General features: G+C 47.3%; 1 protein-coding gene, 2 non-coding genes and 1 pseudogene across 4 annotated transcripts; 3 read left to right on the top strand and 1 right to left on the bottom strand.

Annotated features, from left to right (window-relative positions):
• The first annotated feature begins 236 nt into the window (after positions 1-236).
• On the top strand, positions 237-309 carry TRNAA-UGC (transfer RNA alanine (anticodon UGC)). The gene has a single exon. It is a non-coding gene; the product is annotated as a tRNA-Ala (tRNA).
• Positions 310-586: 277 nt separating this feature from the next.
• Positions 587-4,430, top strand: LOC133919085 (uncharacterized; annotated as a pseudogene).
• Positions 4,431-5,352: 922 nt separating this feature from the next.
• LOC133920259 (small nucleolar RNA Z221/R21b) lies at positions 5,353-5,453 on the bottom strand. The gene has a single exon (XR_009910073.1). It is a non-coding gene; the product is annotated as a small nucleolar RNA Z221/R21b (small nucleolar RNA).
• Positions 5,454-9,015: 3,562 nt separating this feature from the next.
• LOC133919084 (putative UDP-glucuronate:xylan alpha-glucuronosyltransferase 3) lies at positions 9,016-13,859 on the top strand. Of its 2 annotated transcripts, none has more exons than XM_062363334.1 (4): positions 9,016-9,721; positions 11,099-11,299; positions 11,390-12,048; positions 12,148-13,859. In XM_062363334.1, exons 1-4 carry the CDS (start codon positions 9,666-9,668, stop codon positions 13,164-13,166), a joined length of 1,935 nt encoding a protein of 644 aa, XP_062219318.1. In that variant the 5' UTR covers positions 9,016-9,665; the 3' UTR covers positions 13,167-13,859. The 2 variants fall into 2 exon arrangements, with proteins under 2 accessions (XP_062219318.1, XP_062219317.1); XM_062363333.1 differs by having other exon boundaries at positions 11,096-11,299.
• The last annotated feature ends 10 nt before the right edge of the window (positions 13,860-13,869 follow it).

The raw sequence follows: 13,869 nt of genomic DNA, 5'->3' as shown, positions 1-13,869 counted from the left end.
CCTTAGCCACCACAATGCTCAACTGATTGTGGTGGCTAAGGGGGGCATGAAACCACCATAGTTCTCCATACGCACAAGCCAGGCAGTTGCCTCTGAACGCAGTGGGTTTGTGGCGCCACCGATTGTTACTCCGCTGCTGCTTCACTCACTCAATACGCAAGTTACATTGGCATGGATGGATGGAGACGATTCATTATCACTATACATGAATTATGAACATGTAAAAAAATATCAAAGGGGATGTAGCTCAAATGGTAGAGCGCTCGCTTTGCATGCGAGAGGCACGGGGTTCGATCCCCCGCATCTCCAGTTTCGATGGTATTTTTGGGTTACGAGCTTTTCGGCCTTGCTAATGCTCCTCCCGCAAAATTATAGGCAGGTCAGCATTTACCCAGTAATGCATTTTTTTTCCTGAAGAATCTGTCTGGAAATTGCTTTAGCTGACATAATGCCTCCAGTGGGCAATGACACAGATTTTTAAGATCATGATTTTTTTTCCTGTAAGTACCAAAACACATTTTAATTTCACCTAAAAACAAATTTGTAACAAGTGTAGTTGCGCGAAACTGAACACTGGCATCATATTCTTCTTCTCACGAACTCCTCTTTTTTAGGGAATTCTTCTCACGAACTTGAGCAGAACTTGTGCTAGTCCTGAAGAAACGCCACAAGTTGGGCTTTGCCGGAAACAGCCACGCCACGCCACGCCACGGCTCCCGCGTTTCTCCCCTCGCCGGAGTAGTAAGGGGCGGAGAGAAACAGCACAGGCCAGATGTGGTATCTTTGCGTGTTCTATCACAGGCTCTTGGACTACCGGCGGCCTGAGGCGGAGTCCCTCGCCGAGCTCTTCGCGGGCCCCGGCGCCGTGGACGTCATCGAGTGGCGCGTGCCGGAGAACCACAACGTTGACTCCCCCTTCTATCTCGCCCGCCTCCCCGGCGATGAGCGCCTCGCCGCCCAGGTCGCCAACCGCAGTAAGCGCGAGCTCAGCTCCTTCCCGGCTCCCACACCTCTCTTCCTCCTCCCGTCGCCTTTTCTTGATCCCTCGCGTAATTTCTTGGGCGTCGTATGGGTAGGCTTGCTCGTGAAGGGGATCTACGAGCTCTGGGGGCAGGGCACCACCTACAAAGAGCTGGATATGTGTCGGTGAGGGAGTACCCGACGAGAGGAAGCTGCCGTACCTGACGCCGGACAGCACCTTCAAGATCGTCGTCGACAGCTTCGGCAAGGTGGTCAGCTCCCAAGAGCAGAACGAGATCATGAAGGGGCTCACCTACATACCATTCAAGGTTGCTGATTGTGTTCCGTTTCTGGTGATGTTAACCTTATGAAATGTTAAATGTGATTTGTAATGTAACAAGGCGTTGCTTTTCTGTTCTTTTCAGGGCCGTGTTAATTTGAAGAAACCCGATCACAAATTCTTTGTCTTGGAGATTGATGACTATAGGTCGAACAACGGCCTCCCGCCGGTGGTGAAGAGGACTATATTCTTTGGTCGGGAGGTCGGAACGACCGACAGGCATCTCCTGCCGACGTATCAGCTCAAGAGCAGGAAGTATATCGGCCCGACCGCGATGGATGCTGAACTAGCTTTTCTCATGGCCAATCAGGGTCTGGCACGGCCTGGAAAGCTTGTGTATGACCCTTTTGTCGGGACTGGTAGCATTTTGGTTGCAGCTGCACATTTCGGAGCCATGACAATGGTTTGTGCTTGTTGCCTGAATAAATGTACCTCATCCTTGTTAGTTGCTACGTCTTGCTGATAAAAGAGTTTTCAGGGTGCAAATATTGATATAAGAATCGTGCGGGATGGTTGTGGCCCAGATTGCAATATTTGGAGCAACTTTGAGCAGGTAATTTAATGGCTTTAGTTAGCTGCAATTTTAGTGTCCCGTATGAGTCGTCTACTGTTCATTTGGAATTATTAGCTTCTTGACATCATCAGAATATTTGTCTGGTTCTTTAGTTACTTTGCAAAATAGTAATTTCTAGTCATTGACCTGTTAGATGGATAGCTGTATTTTGTGTTAAGCACTAAATTGTCTTGATCTTCAGTATAAGTTGCCAGAGCCACTGTGTTTGCTAAGAGCGGATAACAACCTCCCACCTTGGCGTCAGGATTGAAAGAGGTAACCATCTTCCATTTTGTGCTATTTATGCAATTTTACATTTCATGTATGTTGATATTTTGATTAAGCGTTTATTAGTGACTGAATAAAAAATAAGTACGAGCAACTTGCTCCCTTTTCCAGAAAATGCATGTTGCGGAATTCTTTTTAGCTTTGCTTCAGATCTCCCACTCAATGTTTGCATGCTCACATGGCTTTTGAGTCTTTGAACCAAATCCAGTAGGAAATGCATTTATACATTGTACTTAAGAAAGCGGTTGATGATGATTGATGTTTGCTTTCTACGGTCTAGTGCTGCAGATAATTTTTTGGCTAATAAAGCAACCCAATAACTAGATCTCTTTATGTTATAGCCTACAAGGCTAGAAGCGGCTTGGCACGACGTGCTCGGCCGCAGAGTCTGCCTCCTGTGGTGCCTTGCGTTGCTGTGTGCACGCGGAGGTCCGTGCCCGGCGCGCTGCTGTTATCGGTGCTGGTGCTACTGGGCAGGGGTCGCTTGGCCTGTGCCACCTTTTTGTGCAGGATTCCCGGGTGGGGAGCCACGAACGAAAGCTCTGCTCGGCTTGTTGGTGCCAATGTCGTTGACGCCCTCGGACGCCATTTCCTCTTTAGAGGTGAAATTATCATGTCTTCACCCTAGATGCTTCTTTGGGTGAAAACTCAGTCCGGGTGTCTGGATAGGCGACGACAGTATTGATGTCATTACCTTCCTAATGGTGTTGCTTTGAGAAGCCCTTAATATCTTCTTTTTAAACCACTAGCTTCTTCTGTAGGTTTACCCCTACATCCTCGATTCACGGTGGCTCTTCATTCTGGATTTGCGCTTCGCGACAGTGTTTTGGTCCAATACGTATTCCTCTAAAGCGACACGCTGCTGACTTATGTGACAAAGAGATGCGATGTGGAAGCAAGGCTCTGCTGACAATGTTGTCACAGAGATGCAGCGTGAGAGTAAGGCTTCGCCGACCGAGTTGTGAGGGAGACAGTTGTTTGGTTAGTTAATGCGCAAGTTAAGTTAGGTTAGAATTGTACATTGTCTAATTGCGCCATTTGGTATGGGTGTCGTTATGTTCGAGTTGAGGATTAATTGTCGTCTTGGGGTTAACTGCTGGTTTTACTTTTCAAAACTGCGCATTTGTTAAGATTTTCGGGTCCGGTTTCTTTTATAAACTAGATCAATTCTCTTCTACTTTATTTATATGCTTAGCTAGAGCGCTAGCTCGCCGTGATCTTTCAAAAAAAAAAAAAAGTGGCCTGGCACAATTCAATGTAAAATGTTGTGTCTGTAGTCTTTTTAAGAAAATGGCTGTTCATGCTTAATGCTCTGATGTAAGGTGAAACTATTTCCTATTAAAACAACTTGAGTAACTGCATCTCTACATGAAATTTGATTGGAGTCTGCATATTTGTGAGCCTTTATCTTTATTCAGCTGTTATCAGGGAATTGTTGCTTCTGCATCCGTAAGTCATTTCTGAATTTGCTCCTCCATTGCCTTATTTAAATGTTGCTGCTTGTTATGAATCAGATATTCGATGCAATTATTTGTGACCCACCATATGGAGTCCGGGGTGGTGGCCGGAAATCTGGTGGTCGCAAGCTCCTGAAAGGCGTCAAAGGTCCTTACACAGTTCCGGACGAGAAACGGGACAACCACATCCCATCAACTGCACCATCCAGCCTTGCAGAGTGCATCCATGACCTCCTCCACCTCGCCGCGAGGATGCTGTCATGGGTGGCAGGCTCATCTTTTCTACCCAGTCTTGCGCGGCGAAGACTGCTCCATGAGCCTGCAGTTCCCCGAGCACCCCTGCTTCAGGTTGATCGCTTCCTGCGAGCAGATCCTCAGCCTCCGATACAGCAGGGTTCTGCTGACCATGGTGAAGGTCGGCCCTTACACGGAGGAGGCTGGGAAGATGGCCGAGGAGCGGCACCTGGAGTCCAGGGAGAACCACCATAAATGGATGGAGGGCAACCTCCACTCCGCCGTGTTTAGCCCTGCGGAGTTGGCGGCGGATGGGAAGCCCAAGCCTGACAGGGACACCAAGTATGTGTAATGATGATGATGATGCTAACTCGTCTGGAATTACATGGAAGAGGCAAATTTTGTTGTTCAGTATACTTTCAGTTAGAGCCCCTGTGCCGAACTTTTAGGCTAGTAGGAGCTAGTAGATGTTCCAGCGTTCGATATGAGTCTGGTAAAAATCTATTTATCTGCTAGATGAGGAGCTGTAACTGTAACATTTGCCTGCACTGTATATGCTTTGTTCACTGAATCCTGCCCACTGAATGGTAAAAATCCAAATGGCATGTTTTGTTCACTGAATTTTGCGAGGCTGAAGCCCCGTTTGTAAAACGTTTTTGGCATGTGAGAATTGAATGTTTTGTTTGTGGAATCATCAAACTGAGATGGAGATTGCTGATTACTTCCTGCGACAGGCCGATGCATCAGAGGAATTGTTGATGCTTTGATTGATCTGCGCGTCAGAACGGCTGCCACTTGTGGTATTGTCATTCACTCATTCGAAACATAGCGAAGAATTTCTCATAATTTGGGCATGCCACCAGGTTGCGTTCATAATCTGGTTCTGTTGCGTTCATAGATCGACCAACCTCTGCCACGGCACGAGCATGATACTGGGATCCTTCAGTCATCATCAAGTCAACAGCAACCCAGTATCCATTGCAACGTCAATGCAGGCTCGGGATGGGTGCATCCTAATGTTCAGATTTCTCATTTTCGCAAGGGTAAGTGTCGCCTTCACGGTTGTGCCATTTTTACCCAAGATCGAATAGGTGAACACATCAAGGGCACCAAAACGGCGAATCATAAATCTAAGAATTTGAACAGATCTTTTCATTTGAAAACCAGAAGAATGGAACATTTTTTGAAAGAATGAACATTGAAACCCAAAGCTTCTATAAACATCCGGAGGATTGTGAACTGCAGAACCATCAGCGGCAAATAGATTTGACCTCAAATAAATTCAGTCCGCATCATGGTTGGATCGCCGTAAGGCAAACCCACATCATCTGGTTCTACATGTTTTTTCACTGCGACACCCTGAAAAATCTCAAGATTCCGTCTTCGATGGCAGACGTGACCAAGAGTGGCCTCTCCAACACAGGAGAAAGAAACCAAAAAACAAAAGGAATCTCTTTCACATCTGAAGGAGCCAAATGTTGCAGGAAAAAAGAGAGCAGAAGAATGAGCATGAGACGACGAGGCTCAGACGAACAATGGGTAGTTTGGTTGTTTGTCAGCACAGAGGAAAACCTCTTGTTCAGAGTGGTGCATGACTAAATACTTTCTCTCATCATTGCCCCATTCTCTCATTCATTTCACAAACATCAGAGAAGAAAATAAACCATGGAACGAACGAAGAACAGTTATTGTTGTTACTGAAAAAAGAAGAACTGAAACCAACAAAGAATGAAAGCACACCACACACTAAAAGAACAACTCCACAATCCAGAACAGAAGAAGAGCCACATCAAGACGGGACGGTTGCGTCGGGACCAAACGGAGACCAGCACGGCCACGCGGAGGAGTCGGGGAGAGAGGACGATCAGATCGGACACTTGGGGGCTGCTGCGGCGGCGAGGCGGTGGAGGGGACGTGGTTAAGAGGGTCCCTATTTATGGACCGCCAACAATGCGTTGGCCTCTGCTAGCTAGGGTTTCGATTCTTTCTTCCCTGCGGGCCGGGGCAATCAAGGCCGGAAACTTGGGCCCGTCCTCTTGGGCTTCTGGCCCAACCTATTTTTTCTTGACGAAATTTAATGGCCCATGGGTCAAAGGTGCCCCCAACCACACTATTCGAATCTTGGTTCTCGTCTTCTTTTATTACTACTCTTTTTTATCTAATAAAAAATTATAAAAATTATACAATTTATCTAATTTTATCATCCACTCTTGTCCTTCAATCTCTAGACTAGTTAACCGTTACATATATAGGATATATTTTCCTAATTAATATAAAAAATTAAGAGAAAAATTAATGAATAATATTTTTCTTTTTTAATTTCATCTTAAATCAAACTACGACAGTGCTTTCATAACCCATCTATATCTCTATACTTGAATTTTTATTTAATGTTACCGTGTCTAATACTTATATTGTTGTTACATTTAGCTAGTCTTTTCTTTATGCCGGACTTCCTTTGAACGTTCGAAAAGGGAAAGAAAAAAGGGAAAAATGCAAAACCCACTTAAAAGTCACTTGGATTTTGACTTTCCCCTAAAAAGTTGTTTTGTTATAAAAAAATCTCTCAAAAATTCAAAAAAATCATTAAAAAATCTAAAAAAATTAGAGACAATTCTAAGACCTTCTGTGAAATTTGTTTTAAAAAATAATATCCTTTGCATCATATTTCATAAAGAAGAAGTTTGGAAAAAAAAGAAAAATATGCAGCTCATTTATTAACTTTTGGGGTTTTTTTTTTCATTTATTCATTTGCTTCGGTTTCCTTTCGTCCCACCGGTTCGTGACAGCCTGCCAATCACGTGTTTCAAATTCTCGCCTGCCCATCTGAACGTAAACCTTCCAAATTTCGCCTACTAGGAGTAGTTTTTAGACCCAAATTCAGGGGCCGTTTGGTAGAGCTCTGATTCTGTGGTGAGAGTGATTCTGTGGTGAAAGTGATTCTATTTGTAAAATTGTTTGGTATGCTAGTGGTGGAAGTGATTCCTGAGAGAATATTGTGTTGAAATTGAGAAGAATCAATTGTGAATCAGGTGAAAACTAGTTTTTTCAGCTCCCATCTCACTATACAAAACGGGAAGTGATTCCCGCATAGAATCACTCCCCGATCAACCCGTTTGACAGCGCTGGGAGCGATTTCAGCGCAGAATCAGCTCCCAAAGCTAACGAGACCTCATTCATGCTGCCAGAGCCACAGCTGGTAACGGGCTAACGTCACAATTTTAGAAGCACAGTAACATGCTAACATGCACTGCCCGGTCACTGATTACTATTATGCTTGACAAGCTATTCGCGGTGCTGTAAATCATCACCGATTAACAAAGCAGCAAACACACACAAAATACTTTGACTCTGCTCCTCCGTCTCCCGAGCAGGGTGGAGCTTCTCGGGATATCAACAGTAGAGAGTGGAGATGGGTTTCTCTAGCGCTGTGCGACAGTGTTTGATTGGTTGAATAAAGTTAATGTGTATGATTATTTTTGATGGGATAGGACTCGATGGGATGATTTCGAATGAGGTGGTATAAATAGTTTGTTTCGTTAGGTGTATGAGATTGTATAACAACATGTTTGGTTGGTTGTATAAAATAAGATGATTTAGTATAAAATTATGTTTGGTTTGCTGAATTGATTGATTCTGAATGGGCTATATAGGATGATACAAATACATATAAATGAAGTATTACAAATGAACTCACTTTTTTAGCATATAATCCAAGGTTCATTATTTTTTTGGAATGTTAGGAGGGGAGAGAGAAAGATTTGAGAGTGCTTCACACTATTTTTTTTTTATGCTAGAAGAGGAGAGAGAAAGATTTAGAGTGCTTCACATGGAGCATGACTGCTGAGAAGCCACAGTTTAGTTGAGGTGCTTGGTTTTGCACCTGGTGCTAGAAATAAAATAACAATTTACATGCCTATCATTTATTAATTGGCCGTCGGAAATGAGATGTTGCAACTAGCCGTGGTAGGGAAAGTTAGGCTCAAATAGTTTTTTATCGAGCGAGACCCAGCTTAGCACAGCTCAGTGGAGTTTATACTTTATACGCCGGAGCGGTCCGAGACTGAGTCTATATGGGTGATATATCCTCTTGCCAAATCTTGGAGCGAATATACGCTGAGCTGCTCTTAGAGACGCATGGAACAGACGTCGCCTGCACATCTGAGGTGAGCGAAGGAGTCAGCTTCGGTTTCTCCATCTGGAATCAAAGCAAGACCTGCTCCGATCCGTTATTAACAGCAAACAAGACCCAATGATCTCTCTCTCTCTCTCTCTCTCTCTCTCTCTCTCTCTCTCTCTCTCTCTCTCTCTCTCTCTCTCTCTCTCTCTCTCGGCCCAAAAATAATAGTCTTTCCTGCAATCACGTACACATTAGTCTAAGTAATAGTCTCTTCCCTACGGCTACGTTTGAGACCGGTGGAGCAATTGATGTCCAATGTTGCTGCTCAGCTTCAACATTCCACGGGTCGTAGCTGCATCAATCGTCTACACATTTCACCTAATGAACAAGAGAATATTACTTTGGTGGCAGGTAACCTTCAATCTCAGACCTAATGGTTGAATCATTGTCAAATCAGGAACCATCCATCCTCTTTTTTCCTTGCTCAGATTATTATCATTCTTATTGTTTTTGGTGTCATGCTGCCCTTTCTTTCCGCCCAAATATCTTAATTTTCACTGTTTGCAACATTTGGTTAACCTTTTTTATTTCAAAAGAATAGAATGGTTAACTTTTACCTGAATCCCTTGGGCACAAAGGCAACTGCAGAGCAGGATTTGCTTCAGGTCCAACCAAACACACACACACACACAACCAGGGGGACGGCAGTCCATCGGTTGGGTTTGGTGAACGTCAAACCTGCTGCTGCTGCTGTGTTGTATGTGGTAGCCAATCTACGTTCCAACCACAGCAAAAAGACATCTCCTTTCGATCGCTTCAGGTCTTTCACCTGTACCAACAAATGCTCTCTCCTGCTTCATTATATCCCCATAGAAACAAATAAACCCTAGCTAGTCCAAAAGAGACTGGTGACTGTTATAGTTTTGCTGCTTCAATGCACCTGTGCACATCGATCTCTGTCAGAGAGAGCTTTTTGTGATGAGTTGCACCAACTCTTTCTTGGCACATAACATAAGTAAGGTCACAACTGAAGCAAAGAGGATGCATGATGAGAGACTTGAGAATGAAAACATACATGTTAACCAGAGGAGGCAGTGGAACAACTGAACAACCAAAGAAGGGGATTGTCCCTTTCTTTTTTCTTTTTCTTTTTCTTTTCAGGTTTGGAAGGGCAGGCACTGCACCGTTTTATGTATGTACCTTTTGCAGTGCAGGGCTGCAGGCCAGGGATGAGGTTATCTCTATGCATGTCTTAACTAATATGATGTGTTCCAAACACTTGTGAAAGGGACCTGGTCTTCCTGCATGCTTGAACTTGTCAACCAAGTGTCCAAAGTGTCCTTCCTTTGGTCTCACCTCACCTGCCAATGCTATAAGTTGCTTCCATGCCTTGGGCTTTGCTCTCAAGCCTTGCCAGTTGAGAGACTCATATATCTTAGACCACAGCTCAACTTTGCTCACACATGCATGCACATATGCACACATAGATACATACATATATGTGACTTGTTTTGCTTCATGCTGTTAAGTTGCTCCATCTGTTAAGCAGCTCAGGTTTCAGCTAGAGCTACTGGGGTGCAGGATCAATCTCAGGGTCCATACAGAAGCGGAGTTCTATCGACAAAGTTTCGTCGTCGAGCCAGCTGCCCTGTGCTGATTCGAGAAGAGTTTCACACAAGGATTTGATCTGAGCTGCTGCGGCGGTGCATCGAGATGAGAGGCTTTGCTTGCGCTCATGCAGAGAAACGGCATCGCTTGGACAGAACTTTGTGAGTTCTTTTTTACCTTCCCCTTTCTCTCACCCTTTCCTCCGTTGTTCTTTTTTCGAGAATCCTGCTTCCTAACCTTCTGTACAACTTCATCTTCTCCTTGTAAATTCTGTTTCTATCTTCGTGGATGTGCTGACTGCCGCGTGTAATGTTGTTCGCGTGACAATGAACTTATGTGCACATATATTGAAAATTTATCAGATCCTGTTTTGCAGTGCAATCTTTCAAGTCACCATTTGAAACTTTTTTTTAACAAAGGTAGTTGCTTAAAGACGAAGCAAATCAATTTCACTGCATCTCATTCTGGTGACTTTGAGAGCACAAGTAACTTTCAGAGGTAGTGGGTGCACCGTCGAAATTTCGTATACAGTTAAGGGAACCTAGTTTTTCAAAGTTGCTTATGATAACCAATTTTTAAAAGTTTTTCAGGTGAACTAACCTAGATTATTATTATTTTTATAATCACGTACCATGTTACCTCATTGTATAGTCATCAAGGATTTCAATTTCATTTTATAATTTTTTCGTTCACCGACGGAACAACCGAAATTCACGAAATTTCACCAAAATTTCTGTCATTTTTTTGTCCTACGCTTTGTGGATCCTAGATGTCAGTAAAAGAAAATTCCAAAATTAAATATTTTATTCCCTTTGAAATTCCTGAAATTCGCTAAATTTTAATCCCTCTCACCAAACACCAGCTCTGACCAAGCAATTAATCTGAGGGTTAATCAGTTCCGTGAAGAAAGAGTCACAGCTCACAACACTGTTTCAGTTAGTTCTGAGCAAGTCTCTGCATCTATTTGCTCACGGCAAGTGAAAGTGAAAGGAACAGCCAGCCAGCCACGTGAGACATGAGAACGCGTATGATAACAAAAGCAGGACCATGGAGGCTGGAAGAGATTACAGCAGTCAAGGATAACGATGAGAAATCGACGCGACCATGGATTGATGACGGTTGATATATGTGATCCTGGACCGTGGATGGAGCTACCTGTTCTTGATGACTTGCTAGGGTAGGTGAAGAAACAAATCGCGCATGACTAACGACTTTCTCAGCAACGCGGATTAGGATTTGGTCACTGAGAGAAAAGTAGGAATTAAGGACAGTCTCTAATCACACGAAGATACGGAGTTTGAAGATTAACAATAAGAGTTATAACTAATGTTAACAACTCAGTAAGGATTTGGTAACTAATGATTAGTTAAGGATTTGGTAACTAATGTTAACAGCTCAGTAAAAGCCGGTCACTGATGAAATTATCCCCGACGTTGGTCCTAGTTTATTAGATTGTCCAAATAAGTTTCCTTGTGAACTTTGTCTAAAACATTCACATCGTAATTACCAGTTTCGATTTACTGTGTTGATTTCAGCAGCAAGCCGAGCAACAAGGGTTACATCGGAAGCTACTACGCGAAGGATGCAAAGTACAAGCCATTCAGCGCGCTCCTGCATGAAGGCTCGAGCGGCAAGCTGCTCTACGTGAAGCTCGTCCTCGTGCTCCTCATGTGCGGCTCCTTCATGGGCCTTCTCCACTCGCCATCGATCCACCTTGCCGATGAACACCACCACACACAGTGAGCAACAATCTTCAGACAACATTTTTTTTTTTTTGACGAGTTGTCTAAGAACTTACTGGTAGTTTTTCACTTGTCCCAAAAACTCAGACCAGAGGCGTCGAAAGCGAGCTGGATGTCGCACCCCGACGCGCCGAATTCGGGGTACGCGTCGAGCCTGAAGATCGATTGGTCGCATGTCGAAGCGGCGGTGAAAGAAGTCGCTCGAGCAGAGGATGGCAGTGGCGCGCGGGTGGCGCTGCTCAACTTTGGCGACGACGAGGTCGGCGAGTGGAGGGCGCGGCTGCCGCACACGGCGGCCGACCCAGTGCACCTGGACCGCGTCGGGAGCGACGTCACCTGGGAGCACCTGTACCCGGAGTGGATCGATGAGGAGGAGCTGTACGGCAGGCCAGCGTGCCCTGACCTGCCGGAGCCCGCGGTGGCGCCGGAGGCGGAGGGGCTAGCACCCCAGTACGACATCGTCGCGGTGAAGCTGCCGTGCGGCCGCGCGGCCAGCTGGTCCAAGGACGTGGCGCGGCTGCACCTGCAGCTGGCCGCGGCGCGCCTCGCCACGCGCCACGGCCACCGGGCGGTACACGTGCTCGTGGTGAGCCGGTGCTTCCCGATGCCGAACCTGTTCAAGTGCAAGGACGAGGTCGCGCGCGACGGCGACGTGTGGCTGTACAGGCCAGACGTTGACGATATGAGGCGGAAGCTCGAGCTCCCCGTGGGATCCTGCAAGCTCGCCATGCCATTCAAAGCTCTGGGTACGTGAGCTCCACGGATCACAGGAGTTGAGCTTGAGCTGGTTAAAATCACTCGGTCCATAGCTCGCTCAGCTCACTCAATGCATGTTTTGTGAACAGGGGAACCGTACGTCTCGGCGGCGCCACAGCGTGAGGCGTACGCGACGATCCTACATTCGGAGCAGCTGTACTCGTGTGGTGCCATCACCGCGGCGCAGAGCATCCGGCTGGCGGGGTCGGACCGTGACATGGTGGCCCTGGTCGACGAGACGATCAGCGCGCGGCACCGGGGCGCGCTGGAGGCGGCCGGGTGGAAGGTGCGGACGATCAGGCGCATCCGCAACCCGCGGGCGTCGCCGGGCGCGTACAACGAGTGGAACTACAGCAAGTTCTGGCTGTGGACGCTGACGGAGTACGACCGGGTGATCTTCCTGGACGCCGACCTGCTGGTGCAGCGGCCGATGGAGCCGCTGTTCGCGATGCCGGAGGTGAGCGCGACGGGGAACAACGGCACGTACTTCAACTCCGGCGTGATGGTGGTGGAGCCCTGCAACTGCACGTTCCGGCTGCTGGCGGAGCACGTCGGCGACATCGAGTCGTACAACGGCGGCGACCAGGGGTACCTCAACGAGGTGTTCTCGTGGTGGCACCGCCTGCCCTCGCACGCAAACTACATGAAGCACTTCTGGGAGGGGGACACCGAGGAGCTCGCCGCGACCAAGCGCCGCGTCCTCGCCGCCGACCCGCCCGTGGCGCTCGCCGTGCACTTCGTGGGCTTGAAGCCGTGGTTCTGCTTCCGCGACTACGACTGTAACTGGAACGTGGCCGCGCTGCGCCAGTTCGCCAGCGACGAGGCGCACGCGCGGTGGTGGAAGGTGCACGACACCATGCCGCCGCGGCTGCAGGGGTTCTGCCTGCTGGACGAGCGGCAGAAGGCGCTGCTGCGGTGGGACGTCGCGCGGGCGAGGGAGGCCAACTTCTCCGACGGGCACTGGAGCGTCAGGATCGCCGACCCACGCCGGAGGATTTGCGCCGGCGCCGGCGCCGGCGAGGCGTGCCGCGAGAGGGAGATCGCCGGCAGGCGGGTGGAAGGGAACCGGATCACCACGTCGTACGCCAAGCTCATCGACAATTTCTGACGGCAATAACATCAGCCCGGCCGTTGCCGGTTGATCCAACGGTGCAAGCGCCGCGTGTCGAGAGAGGCCTTCGAATTTTGACGACATCCACGACGAGCTGACGGCTGAGATGCCCTCTGCTGTCACGTGTTTAATATGCTCACCATCCCCCGGAAAATAATCTGCCGGCTCGTGACATGGATGCCACGTGGATAGTTGCTGTCTGATTTTGCCTAGCAAACAAGAAAAACGCAACCATCCGCCGGCTCGTTGTCCTCTCAATCACAAGGACCTTCCCGGCGTCCAGGGGCGCTACTTATTGGATCTGGACGCTACTTATTGGAATCTGCAATGCAACAATGGCAAGAAAATAATTAGGGGGCAACTCGCCATCCGGCGACTGAAAATTAAGACGATTGCTCCTGGCCGTCGGGTGCGCATCCAACTGTCAGTACCTTTCTTCTACCTCTAGACCAGCCTCTTCTCTCTCACTCATCCTCCCGCCTCCGGCGGCTGAGATCGCTGGGGAGTTCGGTCGACTGAAGCCGAGACTTCCCGAAAGAATTATTACCGTCCTCTTTGCTTCCCTTTCTCATGCAACAGAAAAGAACCTTTGCTTCCACTCGATTTTCAGGGGACATAAGGTTACAATCTTTATCACATTCAGTGTTGTCTTGCTAAGAATTGCGAAATTCCTAGAGTTCCTTGTGATGATACTTTAGTT

This window comes from Phragmites australis, chromosome 5 (genome assembly GCF_958298935.1).
Source record: "Phragmites australis chromosome 5, lpPhrAust1.1, whole genome shotgun sequence".
Taxonomy (NCBI): domain Eukaryota; kingdom Viridiplantae; phylum Streptophyta; class Magnoliopsida; order Poales; family Poaceae; genus Phragmites; species Phragmites australis.
This window is presented reverse-complemented; position numbering and strand designations above follow the sequence as displayed.

What these genes read in the sequence shown, in the direction of transcription:
- LOC133919084 (XM_062363333.1), top strand. Translation starts at nt 9,666, where the DNA reads ATGAGAGGCTTTGCTTGCGCTCATGCAGAGAAACGGCATCGCTTGGAC. An exon ending in GATGAACACCACCACACACA is followed by an intron (nt 11,300 to 11,389) that starts GTGAGCAACAAT and finishes CCAAAAACTCAG; the next exon opens with ACCAGAGGCGTCGAAAGCGA. An exon ending in CATGCCATTCAAAGCTCTGG is followed by an intron (nt 12,049 to 12,147) that starts GTACGTGAGCTC and finishes TTTTGTGAACAG; the next exon opens with GGGAACCGTACGTCTCGGCG.